This window comes from Acomys russatus, chromosome 10 (assembly GCF_903995435.1).
Source record: "Acomys russatus chromosome 10, mAcoRus1.1, whole genome shotgun sequence".
Taxonomy (NCBI): Eukaryota; Metazoa; Chordata; class Mammalia; order Rodentia; family Muridae; genus Acomys; species Acomys russatus.
In genome coordinates, this window is record NC_067146.1 from 12,579,001 (window position 1) to 12,605,134 (window position 26,134).

General features: G+C 42.4%; 1 protein-coding gene across 4 annotated transcripts in view; it reads right to left on the reverse strand.

Moving 5' to 3' along the window:
• The window catches only part of Ahcyl2 (adenosylhomocysteinase like 2), a 157,158-nt gene that overhangs the window by 28,313 nt on the left and 102,711 nt on the right, over positions 1-26,134 (reverse strand). For 3 of the 4 annotated variants that reach the window (XM_051151791.1, XM_051151795.1, XM_051151793.1), the window contains 5 exons: positions 20,958-21,066; positions 14,304-14,447; positions 13,460-13,560; positions 6,241-6,343; positions 4,133-4,227 (listed from right to left, as the gene is read on the reverse strand). In XM_051151791.1, the coding sequence (XP_051007748.1) occupies positions 4,133-4,227; positions 6,241-6,343; positions 13,460-13,560; positions 14,304-14,447; positions 20,958-21,066 (552 nt within the window). Of the gene's footprint in view, positions 1-4,132; positions 4,228-6,240; positions 6,344-13,459; positions 13,561-14,303; positions 14,448-20,957; positions 21,067-24,413; positions 24,582-26,134 lie in introns of those variants that run through there. The other variant, XM_051151792.1, reaches the window with a different exon arrangement.

Here is a 26,134-nt window from a genome sequence, read left to right on the forward strand (position 1 = left end):
AAGTAACTGAAAGCCAGAGTTAACACAGTAACTTGCTAAATCAAAGAGTCATTGCACTCAAGAGGAGCAGGAGAGAAAGGCCAGCTGCAAGTCTCTCAGTCAGATGACCCCAGCACATATCGACTTGATCAGCCCATGCTGCACTGTAAATGTTTTCTTAGGGATAATCATCAGCTCAGGAGGCCATCAGGACCTCTAGCTCTTGAATTTACTGCAGATCTTCAGAAAGCTCATTTCTAACCACTGATTTTAGTACTTTAAATAAATTCAGCTAAGGTTTAGCTTAAATGAAAGGACATATAATGAGTCTCCCTCTCAGAACAATGGCTTTTAAAACTGAAGTTGTTATTCCTTCACTTCTCACAAAGCACAGGCACTCTCCCACCCAGTGTATCAGGCAGCACTGGAGGTTTTGCCTAGCTCAACCTTCCACTCTGTATAAGCCAGATTAAAAATAACTGGAGAACCGTGCAGCATGTAGGTGTATAAGCATGTCTCTGAACAGCTCATCACTATTTCAGGTTGGGATGAGAGATAAATACAATGCTGTGCCAACTAGAGCCTCCATCAGCAGGGGAAGGCAGTGGTACGTCAGCCCTGCAGGACTGTTTGAAGAGCTCAAAAGGCCTTTTCCTGGACCATCGTCTCAGAGATCACTCTCTGCTGGCATGCATCTTTTTTTAGCTTCCAGGGTACCAGCACGTCAAGTATCAAAAATGCCACCCTGAATCCCAGGGCACATAAAGCACCCTACCTCAAGCCTGTCACCTGATCTGTGGCTTCTGCTCCTACTACTAATCTATTTTGTCTGACTCAGTCAAACCTTGCTTGAGGGCAGGGATGGAGGCAGGACTCTTGTTAGAACTCTTGGCCTTGCTACACAGCCACAAATAGAACTCCCAAGAACCACTGTCCTCAAGAAACCCAAATGAGAGGGCCAGGGATACAGATCAAGGGTAGAGACCCTAGTTTTAATCCCCACTATCATCCTTCACCGCCCCCAAAAGGCTGAGGAGATAGTTTAGTTAAAAAGTGCTTGCCTTACAAACATAAGGGCCTGAGTCCAAGCCCCAGCACCCACATAAAAAGCCAAGCACGGTAGTGCAATGCTTGGAAACAGTGCTAGGGAGGCAGAGATGGGACCAGTGTAGACTATTTGTGAGGCCCCACACCTCAGTGGGAGACAGCTCCTGAAGAATGACACCTGAGGTTGTCTTCCAGCCTCCACAACATGTGTACACACATACATATGTACCCACAAATCCCTCCAACTCTTCCCACACACAAGAAACCAAAACCAGTATGCATGGATTCTGTGAGGTTTTTCACTTGCACCTCTGATCCCTCGCCACAAGAAAGAATAGACAAACACCAGAGTAACTGGAAACTCTGCGGGGTAAGTCTCACTATGTTCATTTATTTTTCCCTTTATTATTTATTTTTTGAGACAGAGTTTCAGATAGCCCAGGATGGCCTTGAACTCACTGTGTATCTTAGTATATTGAATGACTGTACGTGTGTGCACTGGTACACTCACTTGTATATATATGTATAGCAGCCAGAGGTCCATGCTGAGCAACTTCCTCTATCACCCTCAATCTTAAAAAAAATTATTTTGGGGGGAGCTGGAGAGATGGCTCAGCAGATAAGAGTACTGTCTGCTCTTCCAGAGGTCCTGAGTTCAATTCTTGGCAACAATATGATGGCTTACAACCATCTATAATATGATCTGCTGGCCTCTTCTGGCAGGTTTACATGCAGATAGAACACTCATACATATTAAATAAATAAATTTAAAAATTTTTGTTGATGGCTTTTTTGCGTTATTTATGTATAGGTGTAGTGGATTGAATGAAAATACTCCCCCATAGACTCATAGGGGATGGCACTGTTTGAAAGGATTAGGACATGTGGCCTTGTTGGAGCAAGTGTGTCACTGGGGGTGGGCTCTGAGGTTTCAGAAGCTCAGGCTAGGCCCACCTAGACTCTCTCTTCCTGTGTCTGCCAATTTGGATGTAGAGCTCTCTGTTACCTCTCCAGCACCATGATAAGAATGGACTAAGCCAGCCCCAAGTAAATGTTTCTTCATAAGAGTTACCATGGTAAAAAAAAAAAAAAAAAAAAAAAGAGTTACCATGGTCACGGTGTCTCTTCACAGCGATAGAAAACCTAAGACAATAGGTATGGGTGTTTAGCCCGCACGCACATGTGTACCACACATATGCCTGTGACAATCAGAAGAGGACAACAGATCCCCTGGAACTGGAGTTACAGATGGCTGTGAGCTGCCATATGGGTGCTCTCCAAGATAAAAAGGTACTCTATTCTTCATCATCATCATCATCATCATCATCATCATCATCATCATCATCATCATCATCTTGGGTTTTTTCAAGACAGGGTTTCTCTGTGTAGCCTTGGCTGTCTTGGGCTCATTTTGTAGACCAGGCTGGCTCAAACTCACAGAGATCCTCTGGCCTTTGCCTTCCCCAGTGTGTTACAATGCCCAGCTCAACTCTTAACTGCTGAACCAACTCTTCAGCCCTACTTCCCACCTTACTTTTTGAGACAGGGTATCTTAACCTGAGCTTACTGTTTGGATGAGACAGGCTGACTACCCTGGGGCTGCCCTTTTTCCTCCTCCCCAGTGCTGTGTTAATAGGCCTGCCACCATACCTGGCTTACAGTGCTGGGGATCAAAGCCAGGGTTTCATGCATGCCAGGCAAACACTCTGAACTATATCCCAGCGCCCACTTTTCCCTTCAAACAAAGGTTTCTGGCACAGGTGAGGAGCCGCTATTTATAGTATTTATTCAATGATTGCAGCTTGTCCTTTCTGACCTACTGCAGAATGTTCTTGGCCTCAGATAATCTTCCTATTCCTTAGGTTGTAATGTAAGGAAAAGTCTTGGTCACTGAGTCCTGTTTTGTGAGGTGACAACTGTTTTGATCCTTGTAACTGTCTTCACTAACTTTTCTGGTAGCTGTGTTGGCTCCACAGATTTTAAAGGCTGTCTGGGTACAATGCCACAGCCTCTCTGTGTTCATGACTATAAAATTAGTTTTATACCCAAGAGATATGTTCCCTACACCCTAACTTCCCTATTGTCTGTCAGTCAGACTCCCTCTTTGTCACCTAAATTTGCTGCAATGAGCTGACTCATCTTAGAGCCACCACCATCCCCTCCCTCAAGCCATGTGACTTGGGCCACAGGTTTCAGCAGAAGCTGCTTCTGCTGGGCACCAATGATGCCATTTTGTGATTGTCAGCAGCAATGAATCATTTCTTTACTTTTTTTCTTTCTTTCTCTTTTTTAGCTGATTCTCTAATTTTTAAAATAATAATGCAGAATTGTTTGTAAAGCAGGAAATAAATCATATTTTGTGGCTTTCTTTTACTATGAATAAAATTCTGCTTTCAAGAATATATATATATGCATACACACACACACACACACACACACACACACACACACACACACACATATATAATGTGTAAATCCAGGGCTTCAAGCATGCTAAAGCAGGGCTCTCCCACTGAGCTATAACCCAGCCCTACATTTAATTGTTTTTATTCTTCAGTTCTCGGGACTAAACCTAGGGCTTTATGCATGTTAGGCAAGGGCTCTCTGCCACTGAGCTACATCCACAAAAGGACTGGATCTTACAAAATAAGAGAAGAAATTTGCACTTGAAAGCGCTCCAAGCTATGAAGAAAGGCGGTGTGCCTTTCCAAGTCTGTTTGTTGGTGCTGATGGTGACTGTCACTGGAGCAACTGTGAAGAGCCACAGGGGACAGAAACAGTTTGCTTCTGCATTTTAGCTGGTTATGTGTGAATGGTTATGTGTGAATGTTAATGTTACTGATCAGTGCAAATGCTTCTACGGTGGCCCCAAACTCATGATCTGCCTGTGTCAGCTTCTGTGTTGGGATTACCGATGCACACTGACCTAAGTAAGACTGCAGTTATAACAAGTTTAGTATCTAGAGGTATCCTAAGTAGATTTGCTAACTTTGGCTGGAAACCCAGGCACATTGGACAGAAGCAGACCCACTTCCCTCCTGACCCTCGCCAGTCTTTCCTACCATCACGCATGCCCTTTGAGCTGCATTAAGAGAATCTGACCCACCATGTTTGGCTGCCAGCCCTCCACATTCACACATCTGTCAATGCACCACCAAAAGTCATCTTCTGACTCTCCTTTCCAGGCAAAGACAGGAAATCCTAAAAACAACAAAAGAAACAAAGGGAAACCATTAAAGGCTACAAAAGGGCCAATCCCAAATTTTAACAGGGATGTGCTGAGTTCCACCAACTCCAACTTTCTCATTTTGCTACATCCTTTGGATTAACTCTTTCAAGCTGGTTATTACTGCCTTCATGTCCCCTATCCATTCACTTTCCTGTAGTGGCTCTTCTGCTCTTCTTGGCTCAAAAAGGACAAGCAGCAAGAATGTAAGAGCTGCTAAAAATAGGGCTGATGGGAAAAAAGAAGAAACCAGAAATAAGTACTTGATCCATCCAAGCTGGCAGTCTCATCATCTCCCAAATCCACTTGTTCCCTTCTGTCAGTAATGCCACATGCCTCACTGGAAAGCTCTCAGACTCTTATCTTGTAAAGGGCTCATCCCCCATCAGCGTGGTGAAGCGTTACGTCCACTATGCAGGCTGCTTAACTTAGCTGGGTGAGAACTAAATCAGTCGGAACTTTTCTAAATCCATTGTTTGTGCATTTCTGAACATAGATTTATTTAGTTTTGCAGTGTTAGGGAAAGTAGATTCAGAGTACACTTGGCAAGTGTTCTACCACTGGATTTCACCCCTAGCCCCAGTCGTTCATTCCTTCATTCGTTCAGGTTGTTTTGAGTCATCTCACCATGGAGTCCAGGCCAGCCTCACTCTTGTGGCCGTTCTCATGCCTCAGACTTCTGAGGGCTGACTGGAGGTGTGAGCCATAATCCCTAACTTTCTTTTTTTCTTCTTCCTTTCTTTTTCTTTTCTTTTTTCTTTCTTGACTTTTTGAGACAAGGTTTCTCTGTGCAATAGCCCTGGCTGTCCTGGACTCACTTTGTAGACCAGGCTGGCCTTGAACTCACAGAGATCCATCTGCCTCTGCCTCCTGAGTGCTGGGATTAAAGGAATGTGCCACCACGCCAGGCGTTGGTGGTATACTGGTGAGCATAGCTGCCTTCCCCAACTTTCTTTCAAAAATTTTTAAAATTTTGAACAAGATTTACTAAGATTCCCAAGCAGGTCCTGAACTATGATCTTTTGGCCTTAACCTTCCTAGTGGCTGGGATGACAGGAATATGTCACTAAACCTGGTCTTGAATATGGGATTATTAGTAGTGTGGCATTTTGTCAAACCAGTCTTTTTATTATCATTTATGTAAGTATGTTATCTTCTTTACCACAACATAACATTCTGAGAGCAAAGATATTTCTCATTATCTCTTAGAGCCAATACAATAGTCTCTTGTTGGGGAAAAAAAAGAAAAAGAAATGAATGTCTATGCACAATTTACTCTCTCTATATTTGATATTTGTATAATTTTCTATTATATATAAGCAATAAATTTTTACAAATAAGTGAAAAAACTAATGCAATACCAAGAATGCTAGCAAAAGGAGCTATATATTTACATATTTATAAAAATATTACACACACACACACACACACACACACACACTCTGCAGGGTTTGCTTGGTATCTCCTAAGGGCTCAGAAGCAGTTTTGGTACCCAGATCTGTGTATACTGCTACGCAGAGGGACAACAGACAGCTGACAGAATCCAAATTTCTCTTTCTTTTGTCCTTCAAGTGTTAGTAGATGCTGTGGTCATTTATCTGCCAGGGCAAGTCCTCTTCAGTGCTGAGGCAGACACACTAAACAGTAAACCAGGGAAGCCTTTTACTCGAAGACTTGCAGGCCACTCAGTATGGCTCAGACATACATGTTACCTCAAGTGGTGAGTGGTGTTCACTGGTGCTCTATGAGTCAAAGCAAAGTGATTAGCAAACACCAGGCATACGCAGCTGTTTGCCAGCTATAAGAAACCAAGCTAACTAGATCATGTTTGATAAAAGAAGCCCCCAAAGGGAACCAATCCATCAGTAATAGGGCTCTTTCCTTCAAAGGCAGCTGCCTTTCTGTCAATCATCCTTAAAGATTTACATTGAAACACTGGAACTTCTTGACTTATCTTAGCTAAAGAAGAGAACAAAACCAACTCTTACCACTTTCTGCCAGAGCAGCAGCCACTTCATTGAGAGTGGAGTAGATGTTGCAGGCGGCCCATCGGCACTGCGCCCCCAGGGCACCCAGGGTTTCCATAAGCACCTGTGTTACAGAGTAAGGTGATCAGCAAGCCTGTATCAAACACCTGCTCAAGACTTAGTGTATCTTTTGTTTTGTTTTGAGACAGGGTCCTACGTAACCCAGGCAACCCTTTCCCCTGTGTCCATTTCTTAAATGTTGTGACTACAGGCATTTGTCACCATCCCTGGCTAAGTTTATATCTTTGACGACACAATATGCCAAGAGTAAAGTAGGCCAAATTTCCCAAGTTGTGTTTTATAGAATATTTTTGGTATTTTCAACACAGGGCAGAGGAGCTGGCTCTAGTAAGACTCTATACTTTTCTCCAGTAAGATTTAATTAAGAGTATCAGAGAAAAAAATATTTTAAAATCAAAATGCAGACATTCAGTTGTGCTTCTGTTTAGGATACAGAAGGCAAGAGAGTCCCACCATGAAAAGGCTGGTAGGGTTGGGGATGCGGTTCAGTTGGTAGGGAGTTTGCCATGCATACAAGAAGCCTGGGGTTGGACGCTTAGTACCTAATCAAAGCAGGCACACTGGCACGGGCCTGGAATCCCAGCACTGGGCAAGTGGAGGGAAGATAACCAGATGTTTAAGGTGAGCCTTTAAAGTTTAGGGTCAGTTTGGAGTATAAGACCCTGATGTGGACTGGGATTGTTTCATTTTTTGCAAAGCACAGGAAGAAAAAGTAGTTGCATATACTACATATACGAAGATAAGAAAAATTAGCTAAAATGTAAATTAAAGGCTAAATGTAGGAAGAAAGTGTATAATTTGGAAATTTGTGTTGCTCCAATTAGACGTAAGCTTTCATACTTACAGGCAAGCTCTTTCCCAGGAGTACCTGCCCAGTACTCAGGTGAAAAACTAGAGTGGGGGGGGGGGGGGCCAGTGACTGCTACCACACTAGTCTCTTCCTGGAAGCAAATACCTTAAGTAACAGAATTTAGTAATCATGCCTGTGATGAGAGCCATGCAAAGACCCACTCAATTCTCATGAAAGGAGATGAAAGCAAAATTGGGAGGGTTGCAGAGAGCACTCTGAGGTAACCCTGGGGCTGGTCACTATTTATAATACTAAAGACCCATTATTCTCTTTCTCCACAAAAGACAAGAACATATCTTACACTAGACCTACCAACTAAAAGGAAAAAAAATGGCTGCTATAGAAAGCAATAGGGACACTAGGAAAGTCCGGCCCTCACAGAGGCTTGCTTACTACTGGCTGGATGAGAAGATTCAAGACTCTCCCTTTCTCTTACCAAGATGACTAGCCCTACCACAAAGGTCGGGCAGGCCCCTGAGGAGGGCCCCATCTGTGGCACACTGATGTTCAAGCGTATGAAAGCTGAGGGTGAACCAGAAAACACTAGTGAAAGCCCTTTAGGAACTTACATTCTGCCTGAGTAACCTATACTATGCACCCACTGCTGAGGAAACCCAAGGCCTGCAGCACACAGCACAGCTGAAATGGCTGGCAGTTCATGACTCTAATAGAAACTAAAAAGTCAAAGATTTTCAAGGTGTTGGTGGTGCATCTGTCTAGCATGCTGGAAGCCCTGGATCTGACCTGCAGCACTACATACCTCAGGCATGGAGGCACATGCCTAGAGTCCTAGCACTTAAGAGGAAGAAGCAGAACCAGAAGTTCAAGGTCACCCTTAGCTACAAGGTGAGTTCAGATTCAAGGGCAGCGTGGTTATAGTGAGATTGTCTCAGAAAGCAAAACAAATAAAACTATGACAAATGCCAGAAACACAAAAACCCACAACATAATGAAAAACCATATAAGGTACTGAGAATTCTTTCAACCATCTTTCCAGATTGGGCATTTTCACAGACAGAACCAGTCAACTTAAAGATAGCAGAATAGAAATTACAAAGTAAAATACAAAGTGAAAAAGAGAGTAGTAAAATAAAAACAAACAAACAAACAGAAGAGACCACCCAAGATGAATGGGACATCATCAGACTTGACACATGTCACTTAAGTTCCCAAAAGTGAAGATGGAGAGAGAGAACAGAGCAAAAGACATCCATTTAGAGTTAGTGAATGGTCACTTTCCAAAAATTAATGAAAGAGGATCCAGGAACAATATCTGAATAGTGCCAAGATCCACTGAAAGCAGTCCTTGTGAGTTCCTTTAAAAAGGTCCGATTCCAAGGTGTGTATGGGTAAGGGTAGACAGGAGAAGATAGATCATCATGTACCCAAATCAGGGATGTGCTCGAGGAATGAAAAGGAAGGGCCAAAGACAAGGAAAGGTGGGAGACAGTAAGTAAATGCTTGCCTAGCAAGCTCGAGGACCCAAGTTTGATCTACAGAATCATTTTGTAAAACAGAACAAAACAAAAAGTTGAAGAAAACAGATCCCTGAAGCTTGTTGACTGGCTAGCCTTGTCTACATGGAGAGCATCAGGCTAGCGAAGAGACCTTGTTTCAAAAATCAAGGTGGATGACTCTTAGGAAAAATGACACCTGATGTTGTTCTCTGGCCTCTATGCACATGGGCACACACTGGCATGTGTGGATAGACAGACAGACAGACAGACAGACAGACAGACAGACAGACAGACACACACACACACACAGAGAGAGAGAGAGAGAGAGAGAGAGAGAGAGAGAGAGAGAGGTTTTAAAGTGGGGGGGAGAGATGTCTCATTACGTAAAGTGCAATGCGGACCCAAGTGTGGATGGCCAGCACACATGTGAAAACTTGGCACAGAGTGTAATCTCAATGGTGTGTGCCTGCATTCAGCACTGGGGGTGGGGTGGGGGGTGGAGACAGAAGGGGCCCTGAGGCTTGCTGGCCAGATAGCCAGCTAGTCTAGCCAAAACAGTGAGCACTAGGTTCAGTGAGATTCTACCTCAAAAAATACAGTGGAATGTGATTGAGGAAGATATCTGAGGCTGACTTCTAGCCTCCACATGGACACACAGGTGTACACAAATGCATATGTGCACACATACATAGACCAAACACACACTTGGGGACACACACACACACACACATTTTTAAAAATTAAAAATAAAGCCACATTTGGGGATTCTTTTGGACAAGCTGAGAATAAAATAAAGCATCAAAATATTGAAAATAATAATTATAATGCATTAATAAGAATAGGAAACAATCGGTTGGGTATGGAGAAATGTTGAGGGAATGTCAAGGATTTCTGGAGCAATTTGTGAGTATAATGACTAAGAACTCACATTCAAAATGTTCAAGTAGGGTGTGGTGTATACTCATAAAACCAGCCCTCAGGGGCAGGAAGTTGGTTAGTTTGAGGACAGCCTGGGCCACACAGACAATTCAAGGCTAGTTTGGGTTACATTCATAGTGAGACCATCTAAAAAACTAAACACAAGGGACTAGCAGCATGGCTCAGAGGTTAAAGGCCCTTGCTGTCAAGCCTGAAGAGAGTATTGGATTACCGGGAACTGGAGTTACAGGCCATTGCAAGCCCCCCAGAATCAGACTCTGGTCTTTGGCAAGAACAGAAGCACTCTGAAGTGCTGGCACATCTCTCTCAGCCCCTTCACTTGACTTATTATAGTTTAGAAGCAGCAGCAATGGAATTAGGTTGGAAGAACTATGGGGTACACCTGAAGTAAGACATGATCAACTGCATACTTGAGGGAGCACAAGAGACTTTTCCTCCCTCCCTCTCCTTCTTCTTCTTTTGAGGGATGGAAGGAGGGTCTTATGTAACCCAATGACCCTGCTGGCCACAAGCTAGCCCACTATGTGGTGGAGGATGACCCTGCACTATTCTTCTTATCTCAACCTCCCTAGAGCTGGGATTACAGGTATATGCTACCGTCTTGGGTTTATATGGTGTCAGGGATCAAATCCAGGGCTTTGTGGTGCTAGGCAAGTACTCTACTAACTAAGCTACATCTCTGGCCCTCAGTCTTTATATTTCTATATTATACAGAGGTAATATTTGAATGTTATATAATTAATATGAACGTATAATTAGAAAAATTACAGAGATTAAAAAAAAAAAAAAAAAGGAAGAAAAATACTCCTGTAAGGATAAAGTAAAAATTTAGGGTGGAAATAATAAAATGATACTAAAATTGGTAAACTAATGATTAATTAATTCAGGAAAAATAGAGAGGGTGGTGACATTCAGTTAGTCTGGGGTAAAAACAAGCTAGATATAACTTAGCAACATGAGCCAGTAAGTAGAGAAGCACTTCCTATTTTAAGCTACCACACTCAATTCTCATGCGAGAGGCCCAGAAAGGGTTTTAAGCATGATTCTGCCTCAATTCATTAGTCTGTAGCTCCAAAAAGAAATTACTTTTTAACTTATTTTATTATTTTTAGAAACCCAAGATTCTCCTTTCCTCAGAGAACATGTGACCCAGCAAGGACTCTGAGGGAATGCAGATGTTATCTGCTCTCACAGAATCTACCAGCAAGAACTCTGAGGGAATGCAGATGTTATTTGCTCTGACAGAATCTACCTGCCCTTCGTTAACAATGTGACCATGTAAGTGTGTACTGAAGGACAGACAGTTTCTTTCAAGTTAACTGACATGCTGCGGGGAAGGCTCAGTGAGAGGATGTCTGTCCAGTCTACATAGGGCCCTGGGTGCAATCTCCAGTACTGAAAAAACAAACAAACAAACAAACAAAGCAAACTACCTAGCTAACTAACTAACTGGGTGTGGTGCACATGTCTGAAATCCCAGCACTCAGGAAGGAGAGGCAGGAAGATTAGGTGTTTGACCAATACTAGCTTCATCTGCTACACAGCAAGTGCAATGTTACCGTGGATGGTATGCGACCTTGTCTGAAAATAAAACAAAAGAGCTCAGTGGGTATAGTTCAGTGGGTAAAGTGCTTGCAGTGCAAGGATGGAGACTTGAATTCTTTTTTTTTTTTTTTGGATTTTTGAGACAGGGTTTCTCTGTGTACCCTTGGCCATCCTGGACTCACTTTGTAGACCAGGCTGGCCTCGAACTCACAGCGATCCGCCTGCCTCTGCTGGGATTAAAGGCATGTGCCACCATGCCCAGCTGAGACTTGAATTCTTATCACCAACAGCCAAGTAAAAGCTAGGTGCCATGGCGTGCCTCTGAAGGCCTGGTGATGGGGGAACGGGATAGGTCTATCTCTGGAGCTTGCTGGCCAGCTGGTCTAGCAAATTCAGTAAGCTGCAGGTTAGTGTGAAATTCTTTTAAAAAAAAAAATAAGGAAGAATGATTGAAAAAGATACCAACAACCTCTGGCCTCTATGAAAACACACACACACACACACACACACACCCCCCAGAGCAAATAGATGGAGAGAGCACATGCACGCTAGCTAGCCTTTTGCGTGGTGGCATACAGCCATCATTCTAGCATCTAGGAGGTTGAGACAGGAGGATCATGAATTCAAGATCACCCTCAGCTATACAGCAAGCGTGAGGCCTACCTGGGCTACATGAGACTGTCTCAGGAGAAGGAGAGACGGAGAAGGAAGATGACTTAGAGCATAGAAGTCCCATAAAAGGTACGAGAGCATTTTCAACACACCAATTCTCCTACTGATCTCGATGTATTTGGAACTCATCACCTACTACATTTTTCAGGGATGACTCAAGACAAGAGATGAAAAGTACTATGGGACCACTTAGTTTGTCACAGTGATTGTTCAAGGTTCTACTGCCATTAGTGGGAGGGCCAGGCATCTGTAACACTTAAGTATAGGATAGCCACTTATAACAAAAAACTGCTGATCTGGTATAACTTTCAACCGTTGCAATGAAAGTTCACATGGGTGAAAACCCTAACATAATTTTTTGTTTTTAGAAACTAATTCCATCTTACATAGTGACAAAAGTATTTTTTATAGCTTCAATAATAGTCTTTCTAAGAAAACAGCAATTGTATAAGTGAAGAGAGAATGCTGACTTTTTACTGTAGTTGTTGAAAAGTTGGAAAGAGTAGCTTTTTATTTCATAAAGTAATAAAATCAAAATGTTATTCTAATGCTGTGGATATAGTGCCACATTGCCAGCTGGGCATGGTGGTGGATGCCTATCATCACAAGAGAGAAGGATCAGAAATTCAAAGCTAGCCTTAGCTACAATAGCAAATTAGAGGCCAGTATAGGCCGGCGCTTTCTTCCACCCTCTGCAGGTACTGCATCACATGTACACACAAGAAAAACACCTGCTCATACAAGATAACCTCCCTACATATCCATCTCTGTGAGTCAGTCAACTGATAGCATCTACATGATAACAGTCTATTCCATTATAGTATTGCTTAAGCATTGACATGTTGAAATATATTTTTATTATAAATTACTTTATTTCTCTCTATTTTAGTTCTGGTTTTACATTTTAAAAATCACATAAAACACATAGGCTATGGTATATCTGAATTCCACCTCAGAGTAATTCAGGGGCACTGTAATTTTCTTATGAATAGAAGACAATCCTACTGAGTAGTGAATCCCTGGTCTAAGCCAGTCATGGGGATCCTACTCCCCTTCTTAGAACTAGTGGAGCCAGGGCACGTGACCCAGTCCTGCTCAGGGTAACATGGTAGCCTCTCCTGCAGGCCCTCAGCAGAGCTTTCCTTGCTCTCAAGAGGGCAGAACAAATTGTCCTTCCTTTTCATGGCTCCTGGTGACTAAGTAGCTGTAAGCACCTTCCTATCAGCTGGAAGATGAAGTAGGCAAACTGTGGAGACAGTGCCCCCCAAATCACAAAGAGGTAAAACAAGCCTCCCCTACCCCCGTGTGCACAGCCTTCCTTCCAGATGGAGTTTTAGCAACACAAATAATAAATTCCTGTATGCTGAGGCCAGGCTGAATCAATTTTCTGTTATTTGCTGCTGAAGGCAGCTCTATATGAAGACTGGTGGGGTGACACGGGGAGATGTGGGCTGCAGCAGGGAAAGCACTCACTGGCTCATGCTTCAGCCTGTGCTTTCCTAGCTGCACAACCCAGGACAAACTGCTCAAGCATTCTGGGCCTCAGTTTCCTTGTTTACAAAATGGAAAAAGGAATACTGGCTTACATAGCATTATGTGGATTAAGGAGCTAATACTGTTAGCCTGGTGCTGGCAGGTTGCAAGCTTTCAATAGCTGGTGCAATTATTAACTGTTATTAGGAGGGAAAGGACTCACAGCGGTCTGAGCAGTGATGTGCGTACAACCCACAATCTTGGCTCCAGCCAAAGGCTTTTCTCCTTGGGCTCTCTTCCTTAAGGCCATCAGGGCAGGCATCTCTGAAAAGGCCCCATATAAACACAGGATATTAAACAGAGGGAATAAGAGACAAAAACTACTCACTTAAGTTCCTGTGGTCAGCTTCTGTTAGATGACATTCAAGAATGTCCTCTGAAAGGCTTCCAGAGACAAATGCTCCCCAGTTTTGTCCCCTATACGCCAATCCTTCTCATCCAGGGGTTTCCTCTAGAACCATCGGAGTTCACATCTGCCCCAAAGTGCTTCCTTCCTAAGCTCAGACTTTTAAGTATCCTTCAGGAGGTAGACATACAGATTCACACTTCTAATCCCAGCACTTGGAAGGCTGAGATAAAGAACTATCTTGAGGGCTGGAGAGATGGCTCAGAGGTTAAGAGCACTTTCTGCTCTTCTAGAGGACCTGAGTTCAAGTCCCAGCAACCACATGGTGGCTCACAACCGTCTATAATGAGATCTGATGCCCTCTTCTGGCCTGCAGGTACACATGCAGAAGAGTACTGTATACATAATTAATAAATAAATAAGTAAATAAATCTTTGACCCTGTCTTGAAAAAAACAAAAACCAAAACAAACAAACAAAAAGCAAACCTGTCTTGGATGCAAGGTCAGCCTAGGCTACAGAGTGACTTGTTTCAGATTTAAAAAAAGAAAAAAGAAAAAAGTATGGTTTAGTACTGGACTGAAGTTTGGCAAGTCAGCTGACCCAGCATTATTAACAGGACAAAATGACACAGGCAGGTAAAAAGGCATTTACTTCTTTACCTTGCTCAGCAATTTCAATTTCTCTGCGCCCAAACTCTGCCTGTTTGATATTCTTGACACAGAAGTCACTGCTTCCCTTAGAGTTCTTTTGCTGCTTATCCCTGGGCGACGTCTCATCATCAGAGCTATCCGTATATGAAGCAGCTGGAAAACAAGTGACAAAATCAATCAGGGAAAAGACCGGCTTCCTCCAACATTCCAACCCCCTGGACCTTCACGAGTCATTAGCACCAAACAAATTAACACCTCTAGCAAGTTCCTTAGACAAACATGGAGCTGTACGACTCATCGCCTATACAAGGCACTCTCCACAGTTCAGAAAGGGGAAGCTGAGAGCTACGAAAGGCATTCTCTCTCCGTGGCATTCATTTGGAACCTAGCACTAGCTTTTCCTTTGGATCACAGAGACGTATAACACTTGAATGTACAAAGAAGGGGAAGCTGTCTGATGAAAGCCACAGGTTAAAGTTCCCAAGGGTTTTTAGCCTCACCACCACTCTTCTCTGCTTGCTGCTTAAACGTCTGAGCTAATGTGCTTTGTAGTGCAATAACAGAACAGATAAGACCTAAAAAACAAGGAACTCATGGGAAAGTAATTAAGAACTACACAGAAGGAGTTTGTTTGACATAACAGCTGTGTTCCTCAGGACTGGCTCTGATGAGGCAGAACTGTTCTTGCAGACCCAATTAGAAACTGACAATGAACAATTCAATGTGTTACCCTCCTCACTGGCCTCCACAAGAAGGGGTCCTCCATGTTTCAGATTCCCGAAGCAGCAAAGAAATGCCCTCTTTTGGCACATTCAATGCTCTGACAACTAACCAACTAGCAATACATACTAGAGCAAGGCACCTCAGCCTTCCTAATGCTGCGATCCTTTAACACAATTCCTCAGGGTGTGGAGGCCCCCAACCACAACATTTTTTTGTTGGTACCTCACAATTGTAATGTTGTTACTGCTATGAACTGTGATAAATATTTCTGCTGGTCTTAGATGACCCCTGTGAAAGAGTCATTTGACTCCCAAAATGGTCTGGACCCACAGGTTGAAACCCCCTGCACTAGAGGGTAAAGGGGCCACACTTGATTGTGGCCAACAGGCAGTTACTGCCACTGAATTCACAGCCTTAGTAGAGATCTTTTTAGTCTTCATATTTCCTAATCATTTACTAGACAATCTGAAGCAACTTTTTTCTTGATTTTTGTAACAGAGGATAGTTCTTCCTAATCCTTGAAGTTTGGTGGAGACTACAGGACAAATATAGTATTTGCATCTCTCAGAGCAGTTAGCACTGCCATCAGGTCCAGGGGAGAAAGCTGCCAACGCTCATAGCTCCTGTGGGCTGGGCGCTCTGAGCATTAAAGCCTTTCTGGGATTTCTTAGCAGAGGGTCTGTCCCGGTAGGCTGTAAAAGGCAAGTCTGACCTTGCCCAGTTAATCAGGCACAGTGCTGCATACTGTGGGGCTGGTCAGCAGGGGCTTGAGGATCTCTCTTTCTCTGGAAAACTGCCTTAGTGCAAAGTCCTAACATGAGTGCACAGGAATGAGTGCGCGCCAGGGGAGGCGAAAGAATTTGTAAACCCCAAAGGGACTTCTGTTCTTACAAGGAACTAATCTGTACAAAAACCTTTTGGTTTCTCTCCTAGGGTAAGAAAGCTCAAAGTACTTTTGGCAACAGAGCTAGAAATAGCTTTCTGAGCATCGTCTGTTTCATCAGTCAGCAGTCGGATACAGCTTAGGAACTACCCCTCTAGCCCTGAGAGAAAAAAATAATAATAGCTTCCCAATCTTGATCCGAACTTACAAGGAAACTGAATTTGAAAAAAAGAATACATGATTTTTATGTTTCTAGTGGCAAACACTAAGCAAGGTAAGGCATGCAGTCAGCTGACAAGGCTACAGATGGAAATAAAAAAGAAACTAATAAGGGCAGGTGGGATGGTGGACAGCTGAAATCGTAGCACTGGAGAGGCATGTGGCTAGCTGTAGTGACTCAACCATTGAGCCTGGCGTCCTCCCTCTACCCTGAATAGTTCCCTTCCTACTCTTTAGCTCAAGGAAGAATCAGGAGGGGAAGAAAGCAAACTAAAACAAACAACACAAGACAATATTCCTGCAAGAGAAGGAAGCACTCCAATTTTAACTGGTTTGTTTGTTTGTGTTTATTTTGTTGGTTTTTGAGACAGGATCTCTGTATGCAGCTCTAGCTATGTAGACCAGGCTGGCCTTAAACTCACAGAGATTCTCCTGCCTCTGTCTCCCAAGTGCTGGGATTAAAGGTGAGTGTCACAACACCACCTAGGCTCCAGTTTTTGTTGTTGGTCTTTTGTTTCAATTTAAAGAACAAAATGGTTACATCATTTCCTTATTCTAAAGCTGAGAAAACCATTTTACTTTCTTCTCAAACAGGGTCTCCTATGCAGCCTTGGCCGTCTTAGAAGTCGTTATGGAGACTAGGCAGCCCTCAAACTCACAAAGATCCACCTGCCTCTGCCCCAGGTGCTGGTGGTATGTGTGCCACCTTGTCAGTCTGTCCACCTCTACCTTAATAGCAGTCAGCTAATGCTTCCCCCAACCCCCAAAGGTTTTTTCCAAAGTCTTTTATTTAGAACTAAGGTTGGTAAGTACAAAAAGCAGCAACTGTCTCTTGGCCCAGACCAAGAGAAGGGTTTCCATGTGAACATGGTAGAAATTTTATTCAAGTAATACGACATGCATCTATTTAGTTTGAACACAGAAATTTTTGCCACTTTTTTTTTTTTTTTTTTTTGATAATTCATGCTATGTAGCCCAGGCAGGCCTGGAACTCTCTAAGCAGCCCAGGCTGGCCTTGAATTTGCCTGCTTTTGTAACCATTAGCATACTCTGAAGCTCAGTCACTAACAATAAGCAAGTGGTACAGTACTGCTGGTGTAGTGCTGAGCACAGCTGCCTTCTAAAAAAAAAAAAGAAGAAGAAATCAATACCCGCTGGAGAATCTAGCTTCGCTCCCAGTTATCCAAATAGGGAATATAACAGATACCCCCTCTCTATAGGCTCACCCTTTCACTTCAATACCACTAATGAAAAGATCTTACGGGGAAATGAGATAACAACGAAAATGGTTCAGTTTTTAGGCAGAAAACATTACTACTTAAAAAGTATATTATAATTTTACTATGGGATGCTCTTGTTTGATTTTCAAGAACTAAAGCAAAGCCTGATGAATTGCTAACCCACAGTCTATTCTGCTGCACACAAGTGCGCACACCGCCCTTGCCCAATTTCCTGTTATCTCCCAGCACCTGTGAGACTGTGGGAGCTCGTTAGGAGGCAAGCAGTAGGAATTCTGATTGAATTAGTCCTATTAAATGAATTGAAGTTAGGTGGCGCCTCTTGGGACCAATCTATTTATTTGTTAATGGAAATAACAGTAGGGACCTATGTTTGAACGTAAATGGACTGTACTAATGAGCGACTCAAGAGACAGGTGAGAAGTCATGTTAGCAGCCCAACACAAACAAAGCTTTAGTATTTGAAAAAAAAATCTATAATTCTCTCAAAATTTCTGAGTGCCAATTAGAAGTAAAGCATTTCAGTCCTTCTCTTCTGTAACCAATTCACTCATTGGAAAGACAACATTGCCATAAATGTTATCACTGAAAGTGGTCTAAGTTTGAAGAAAAGGTTCTTCTGCTCATTTGCTTTTGTGAGTTTTATTGCTTAGGAGAAGAGTTTTTTGTATTTAACAAGTGCTGCCAGGTTGCAGAGATAGGCAGTTCTCTCCAAGCTTGAGGCCAGCCTTGTCTACACAGCAAGTTCTGAGATAGCCAGGGCACGTAGAGAGACTGTCTCAAAACAGACAGACAGATATAGTACTGAGTTCATGGAAATAATACCCCCTAGAGATTAGCCCAGAAAATACAGTGAATACTACATACCTAAAATGAGCATAGCCAGGTTAGGAGACTATTCTAAAAGGATAGGGGAAACTGGCGAATTTTATTTCTAAGTATTTAAGTACTAGAGATTATGTAAGGGCTTAAGCTTATTGGGAAATAACTAACTAGGTAAGCCAGCAGCCCCGTCATTTAAATGCTCTCTATGAGGCTGGATGGACATTTGCCAGGGATGCTATGCTCACACAGATGACAATTCCAACATACCACATCTCTACTTTTGTCTCCGAAACCAGGTGTTTTGATTCCCTGTGCGTGGATTTAATGTCCTTCAGGAGGTACACTAGGCTGACAACTCTGTTTCCCCAGCGTAAGTCTACTGTGCACATACTTCTGACAGGAGATCCTCTCCACGTACAACATTCTCACTATGCCCTAGACTAGGGCAACGTAGGTCGGGTTGCAAAAGCCGTCTCTGGATCACCGTTTTCCTTAGTTTTTCTCACTCTCACAGCAAATATTAGCATCTACTATGATCTTGATGTGTTAGCAGCATGTCTGTGATACAGACACACCTGTCATAGAGACAGGCAGGGCTCTCATGCTCATGCAATACATAAGACAAACACGTGTGATAATTAAAAAAATAAATAACGATGGTGCCTTAGGGTTACTACTGCTGTGATGAAGCACCATGACCAAAAGCAAACTAGAGAAGAAAGGGTTTATTTGGCTTATGCTTCCACATCACTGTTTATCACCAAAGGAAGTCAGGACAGGAACTCAAGCAGGTTAGGACCCTGGAGCCAGGAGCTGATGGAGAGGTCAGAGAAGGGTGTTACTGACTGCTTTGCTCCTCATGGCTTGCTCAGCCTCCTTTCTTACATGTCTAGGGTCACCAGCACAAGGATGGCACCATCATGGGCTGGGCCCTCTCACATCAATCACTAAGAAGATGTCCCATAGGCTTGCCTACAGCCTGATCTTATGGAGACGTTTTCTCAATTGGGGTTCCCTCCTCTGATGACTCTACCTGTGTGAAGTTGATATAAAATTAGCCAGCATAGATGGCGATTTCATATAATTCAATCTACAAGATCCAAACTTATCAGAATGAGACCAGTTAAAATCATTCACCAGTGAGATATATACAAGCACTACATGCTTATTTGGAAACCAAGGGATCACCCACATTCTTCTAGGTCTACAGTATTTTTTAAGTATCCTCCCTACGAAACGTGCTTTCAAGAACACAGATGTGTGAAACCTTGTCTCAAATAAAATAAAAACAACAAAAACAAAAAAAACCAAACACAGATATATTGTTCTGGTTGTGTAGGAAAAATACTGAGCTGGAGTTAAAATTTTAAACTATTATTATTTAGTGTTGATCATTAGATCTCATGCAAACACACACTTAAAGTATTACAGACTATTTGACAATTCATTTCCACATTATGGCTTCCAGAGCTAAATCAACCAGTTCATAAATTTTCAACATAATAACTTTACTAGAGTAAGATGAGTATCAAAAAAAAAAAAAAAAAAAAAAAAACAAAAAAAAACAAAAAAAAGAAAAAAACAAAAAAAAAAAAAAAAAAAAAAAAAAAACAAAAAAAAAAAAAAAAAAAAAAAAAAGATGAGTATCAATTTCCCCATATTTAGATTTAAAAACAGACATTTATATCACACACTGTTCCTCACTTCCAATTCTTGTAGGTGGAAACTAAACACAGAATGCAAATAATGTTTAAAAACAACTTACCTAATCTAAAAGCTATGCTTCTCAAGCAACCACTCATTAACTGTATATAATAATAAAAAATTTTCCTTACTTGTGTGAAAATGAATACAATTTTAGTGACGATAAAAGTTTTCTAGCAGGGCAGGAGTGGTGCACACCTTTAATCCTGGCATTCAAGAGGCAGAGACAGGCAGATGTCTGAAAGTTCAAGGCCAGCCTGGTCTAGAGAGTGAGTCCAGGATAGCCAGGGCTACACAGAGAGACCTTGTCTTGAAAAAGGAAACAGCACAAGTTTCTAATGAGTATTACTATGTACAACGTTAAGAAGTAATCAGAGAAACTCTTGGCTCCCTATCACATTCTAACAGAAGGCAAAGTAAAATAGCCCCACATTAGATCAGACTCATGCTGGGCACTGCTGGGGGTCCTACATACTGATAACTCATGTGAGCTAAGTGATAACTCAGCCCTGTAAAGGAGGGAAGCAATACGATGCCACAGCTTTGAGGAGAATGCAACGTGCCCACTTACTTCAAATAGCTACAGCATCTTGCTTCTTGGAGCAATTAAGAGAATCAGAAGTTCAAAGTCATCTTTAACTACACAGGGAGTTTGAGCTGAGACCCTGTCCCTACCTTTCCCTACAAAAGAAGCTGGAGGTACAGCAGATGTACAGAGTGCCAAGTCCTGGTACTTACTTTGCAAGTGCCACACAAGGATGGGAAGCCCCCCCCCACCTCTCCCTTTTAAAGAATTAAAAATAATAATGAGATGTTTCCACATGTCATTGAGTGGAGGCCATTTCCTTCCCCATCCTTGTCTGCCTCTGTCAGAAACTGAAGCTTCAATAAAACTACTCTGCATTTCCAAGAAATCCAGAGACTCTATCCAGAATTTTAGTTTAAAATTTAATGCAAAGTACTTTTTTCAAGGCTTATATCGAGAAGGATTGGTGTTGAGTGGATGGAGGATCTGCTGCAGATACCAATTAACCTCGGCAGCAGGGTTTGTTTCTGGCACTTAGCACTCACCTGAGCTATAGCTGTCAGTAGATGACTGAGAGATGGAACGGGACAAGGAACGACGTCCAATTTTGGTGGGACGTTTGTTGAATTCCTGCTTCTGGTCAGCAAACTGGATCTGTTAAGGAAAAAAAAAAACCCTCATTATAGAAAGAAAAGGGACTCTAGTTATATATCTCAGCCACTGTTCTATTGCTGTGAAGAGACACCATGATCAAGGCAACTCTTAGAAAAGAAAGCATTTATTTAGTTGGGGGCTTGCTTTCAGTTTCAGTTCATCAACATGATGGGGAGTGTGGCAGCATGCAGGTAGGCACTGGAGCATCAGCTGAGAGCTACATCCTGATTCATAGATAGAGAAAAAGAAGGAGGCCTGGCATCAAAGCCCATCCACAATGACACACCAACTCCAACAAGGCCACGCGTTCTAATCCTTCTCAATTGGTGCCACTCCCTGATGATTAAGGATTCAAATATATGAGCCTTTGGGGGCTATTCTCATTCAAACCACATTAAATGAAAACACACCTCTATTTTGAGGAAGCAATTCATTAACAGCTTGCATTATTATAGATTGTTACCTTCCCCTGCAGTTTATTTGCTTGAAAAACCAACAAACCAACCAACCCACGCATATTTGGAATAAGACGACTCTTTGGGGCTGAGGATGTGGCTCAGTGGGCAGCAGGCTTTCCTTGCATGCCCTTGGTATAGTCCCTAGCACCGAATAAGCAGGGAGTGGGTGGTGCACCACTGTAATCCCAGCACCCAGGAGGCCAAGACAAAAAGTTCAAAGTCTCATTGGACGCACAGTGGAAACCTTTGTCTCCAAAAGCAACAAAACAATCAAAAGGACATTTCTGGAAAAAAGGAATAATTTTTCAATCTTCACAATTTCTATCAAATTTAAGTCTTTGATTTAATGACTATATACTTTGTACATTATAGCTGAGACACAGACAGCAGTATTATGATTAAATTACATTTTTAGGAAGGTAAGTCATATTCAGAAACACTTTCTATTGCTTCACTGAAAACACAGCCCTTGGAAAAAGAAACCTTTGGAATTCTCTGCACATCTACATATCTAGATGAAAAAACAGCACATTACAAAAAGACTAACAACTTGCCTCAAGCTTTAAGCTTCTCAATGTGGTATGCTAACTTTGAAAAAGGTTTTTCATTCAGACAGAACATTCTACATTTCACTGAAACCTCTGCTATGCCAGATTGGCTTTGCAATATTGGTTAAGATGATTTTGTAAACTTCGTTTTTCCATAAGAACAACAGAAATAAAAGTAGTTCCGTCACAGCCTTCAGAGAGGGCTAAATGGGACAGCGCATTATCATCTGTGAAGCACAACAGACCTGATCAACTCACTAACTCCTCCCCCTACAGCAGGTAACCATTTTTATTTGCTACAGATTTTCTTAAATATGTTAGCTTTTTAGATACTAGTAAATAAACTAGTGTTTAGTGTTTACACTTTAAGGTCACATGCCTGATTATTAACAATGACTTCAGATGTGGAGTGCGGATGACTGGACTGATTCATACTCAGATCACTCTGCAGGTTGTGTGTGAAGACTCAATAGTGACGTTCTTGTTAACTTTATCTGTGCCTCCTACAGCTGAAGGCTGCTACTGGTGCTTTACTGATCAAAGCTTCTATCACTTACTTTACTAAGTTTCTCCTAACTGAACATTTACATAACTGCTTAGCCGATTCTTCTGGATCCAGAGTGGTACGGAGAAAAGTTTACAGAAAAGAACCAAAGATCTGACAAGCAATTCTACCTTTAGCGATAAGCAGAGGGGTCCTCCATGGGCTGAACTCAGAATGGAATCAGCAGCTGCACTTCCTGCACTTAGAGGTGACTCTTGAGTCCCTGAGCACAGAGACAAGGGGACTATTGCCAAAATGAAAGCTTAGCACTCACTGCCTCTGGGGGAATTCATAGCATTTCCATGGCTATAACAACTACAACAACAAACATAAAACCTGCACAGCACTTCAGAGTTCACAAATAGCTTTTAGTAATAGGGCTATTCACTGCATTAGAAGCTCATTGCAAAACAGAAAATGACAAGTTTGATTATTTTGCTAAAGTACCAATTTATTCCAAAAAGGATAACGTGCCCTTTCTATGTTCTCCAACAGGAGGGCCATGAATCTTTATGTACTTCTAGCACAGCATTCGACATATTGTCTTCCTTTTTGTATTCTCTATGAATTATAGGCCCCATATGAGCTAACTTTTAATTAATCCTTAAATTCTCAGGCACAGATAGGTATCTGCTATATACTAGGCACCCAATCATGTGCTGAATCCAAGAGCCTATTCTATCTTCATTGTCTGCATTTGAAAGAATACTAATAAGCACTGTAAGCATTAAGTCTGCATAAAGTAATTTTTAAGAGTAAAAAAAAAACTGTCAAGAGAAAGGTGGGGAAGGGTGCAGGGGTGCACAGAAACCAGGTTCAAATGCTCACATTCAGCTAGTCAACTGGGTTCAAGCTAATCATATGCCTTCACTCTTTTAGAGGACCCTCAGGGAAAAGGATGAATGCCTTCCCAAAGACCTCACGATAAAGCAACATCTTCAGTAGTGCCCCTCTTTAAAAAAAGGCCTAAAAGATAAATCTTACCTCAGATATACAACACCACTTCCCGGTGTCAACCACACACACTGACATAATAGCCACATGTGTGTGCACACAGGCACACATGCGTACCTATCAACCGCTAGAGGGGGCCAGTCACTCCCTCTGAGTTACCCACACTTAGCACAGTAACACTGTCATGCAGAAACCCAGCTGCACTGTCATCTCCAGGCAGTATCATGAGGCTGAGCTCCTTGTCCTATAGTCTTTCAGTTGTCGTAATCCCTTCACCAACTTTGGCTCTTTGGGCACCAACAAAATAGGCCATACCTTGAAAACGGGTCTTGCTAAATTCTCACTTAATTCAAGGCTCCCCTCCATCTTCTTAATATATAAGAATACTAGTGAGAAACCACTTAACATAGTAAGTTTGCAATTTCCCAGTAAGTGTTTACTTTTCACTGATAACTGAAACATGAGTTAAGTGGGGCATCCGTGACATTCCTCACTCATATCCTCCATTCTGTGAAACAATGATCTGTCTGCCTGGCCAGGTACAGTAGCGTGGCACAATCTATCAAGATTTACCTAACTTTCCTACCTTGTCAAAAACGACAGTCCTTGCAGGAACCTCACCCCCTTCCACTTCAGCACTGCCTAAGATCAAGGGCAGGGAGGAAAGAAGCTGACAGAGATGGGTAGCTCACCACACGCCAGAGCAAAGGGTAAAGGCTGGACAGGAGGGGAAGGAGGGTATAAGCAGCTTGCCTTGGACAGTAACGGCCGCCGCAGCACCAGCAACAGCAGCAGCAGCAGCAGCAGGAGCAGCAAGCCTGGCAAACAGGAGCTTACCCTCACCTGGGCTTTAATCCCAGAGTTGCTATTGACAATATATTTCTTCTTGCTGCTCAGCATAGTGATGCAACCAGCCAGCAGACAGTGACATTACCGGCAGTAGGCCACCTCTTTGGTCCAAGGACCCTTGTGGTCAGGCTTTTAAACTTTCCTCATCAGCAATTCTGCTGGCTCTAGTTCCAGCTTGTTTTTTTTTTTTTCCCTTTTTCCCCTTTTGAGGAGGTGGCTATCTCTGCAGCAGCTCCAGCAACCCTTTCAGCCGCACAGCAGGATTTACTACAGCAGTTCTGTTAGCGGCTCATCAGCCATTTCTGATCCTGGATGTTTTGCTTTATTTTTCCTAACACATATTACATGGCTCCTTTGACCTCTAAACCTTAACAAGTTCCGAGACAAGGCCCAGCATGCATGCATACATCGATGGCTTATTTATATAACCAGTGCACTTTTTCCTGCTATAATTAACTTGCTAATTAGGTTCCCTTTTAACGTTACCTCCTCCTTTTCTATGTCAGATGATTTTAGTTATCCTCATCTCATTAGAAAAAAATTAACCACAGAGCCACTGAAACAATGAGGGGATTTATAAAGAGAAGAAAAAACATTAATGGCATTTAGTGGTCAGGCAGCCCTGTTTTACACTCTGCCCTTGGGTTAGCAAAGCAGGGGACACCAGATTCAGCTCCGTCACCAAAAAAAAAAAAAAAAACAAAAAAACAAAAAACAAAACAAAAAACAAAAAACAAAAAAACCCAAAAAACAAAAAAAACCCCAACTTTCTCTATCTCTCTCTCTGTCTGTCTCTCTCTCTCTTTCACTCTCACTCTCAGTTCTTTCCTTAATACTGATTTGTACACTTATTTAGACACAGAGTCTCACAGTGCAGCTCAGGCTGGCCTGGGGCTTAATATCTTCCTGCTTCGGTCTCCTAAAGGCACCACCATGCCTGAGTTTGCATATTTTCTATACAGGTTTTTACATTCACTATCTAGTTTTATCTCAAGACTGATGCTTATCGAGTGATCCTGTTCACTTTTTAAAAATTATTATTAAAAAACAAACCAAAACATGTTTTGGGGCTAAGGAGATGGCTAAGAGGGCTAACAGCTCTTGTTTTGCAAGCCCGGGGACCTAAGCTGGAACCTTCAGTACCAGTGTAAAATGCTGGGCATGGCTGTGTGCACCATTACCCCAGCACTCTGGTGCAGAGTCAGGTCCTGACAGTGCCCTGGCTAGCCAACCTAGAGGAAACGGCAAACTTCCAAGTTCCTGGGTCAGTGAAAGACCCTGTCTTAAGGCAATAAGGCAGACAGCAATAAAAGGCACTCAGCGTTCTCACTTCTGCTTGAGCACACACAGTGGGTGTGCATATGTACATACAGTGTGTATGCACACCCATACATTCATGTGCACACACATGCATATACCACAATACAACATACATATACAAACTTTAAAAAAAAAAAGCTCTCCTGGAAGGTATGATTACAAGGGAGAATTTATCACTGAGTTCTCAGATGCACAGCAACCTTATTACATTACATGCTAAATAAAGATTCAACCAAACAGAAACAGAATCATCTTATTTATTCTAATTTCTGAAAGGAACCTAAGGAATGCTACACTAGATTGCCTGCTATAGATCTGAGTGGTGATATAATTTGATGAGAGAAAAAGGGGGGAGGGGAGGAGAGAGGAGAAACTGCTTGTTGAGTCCAAGAATG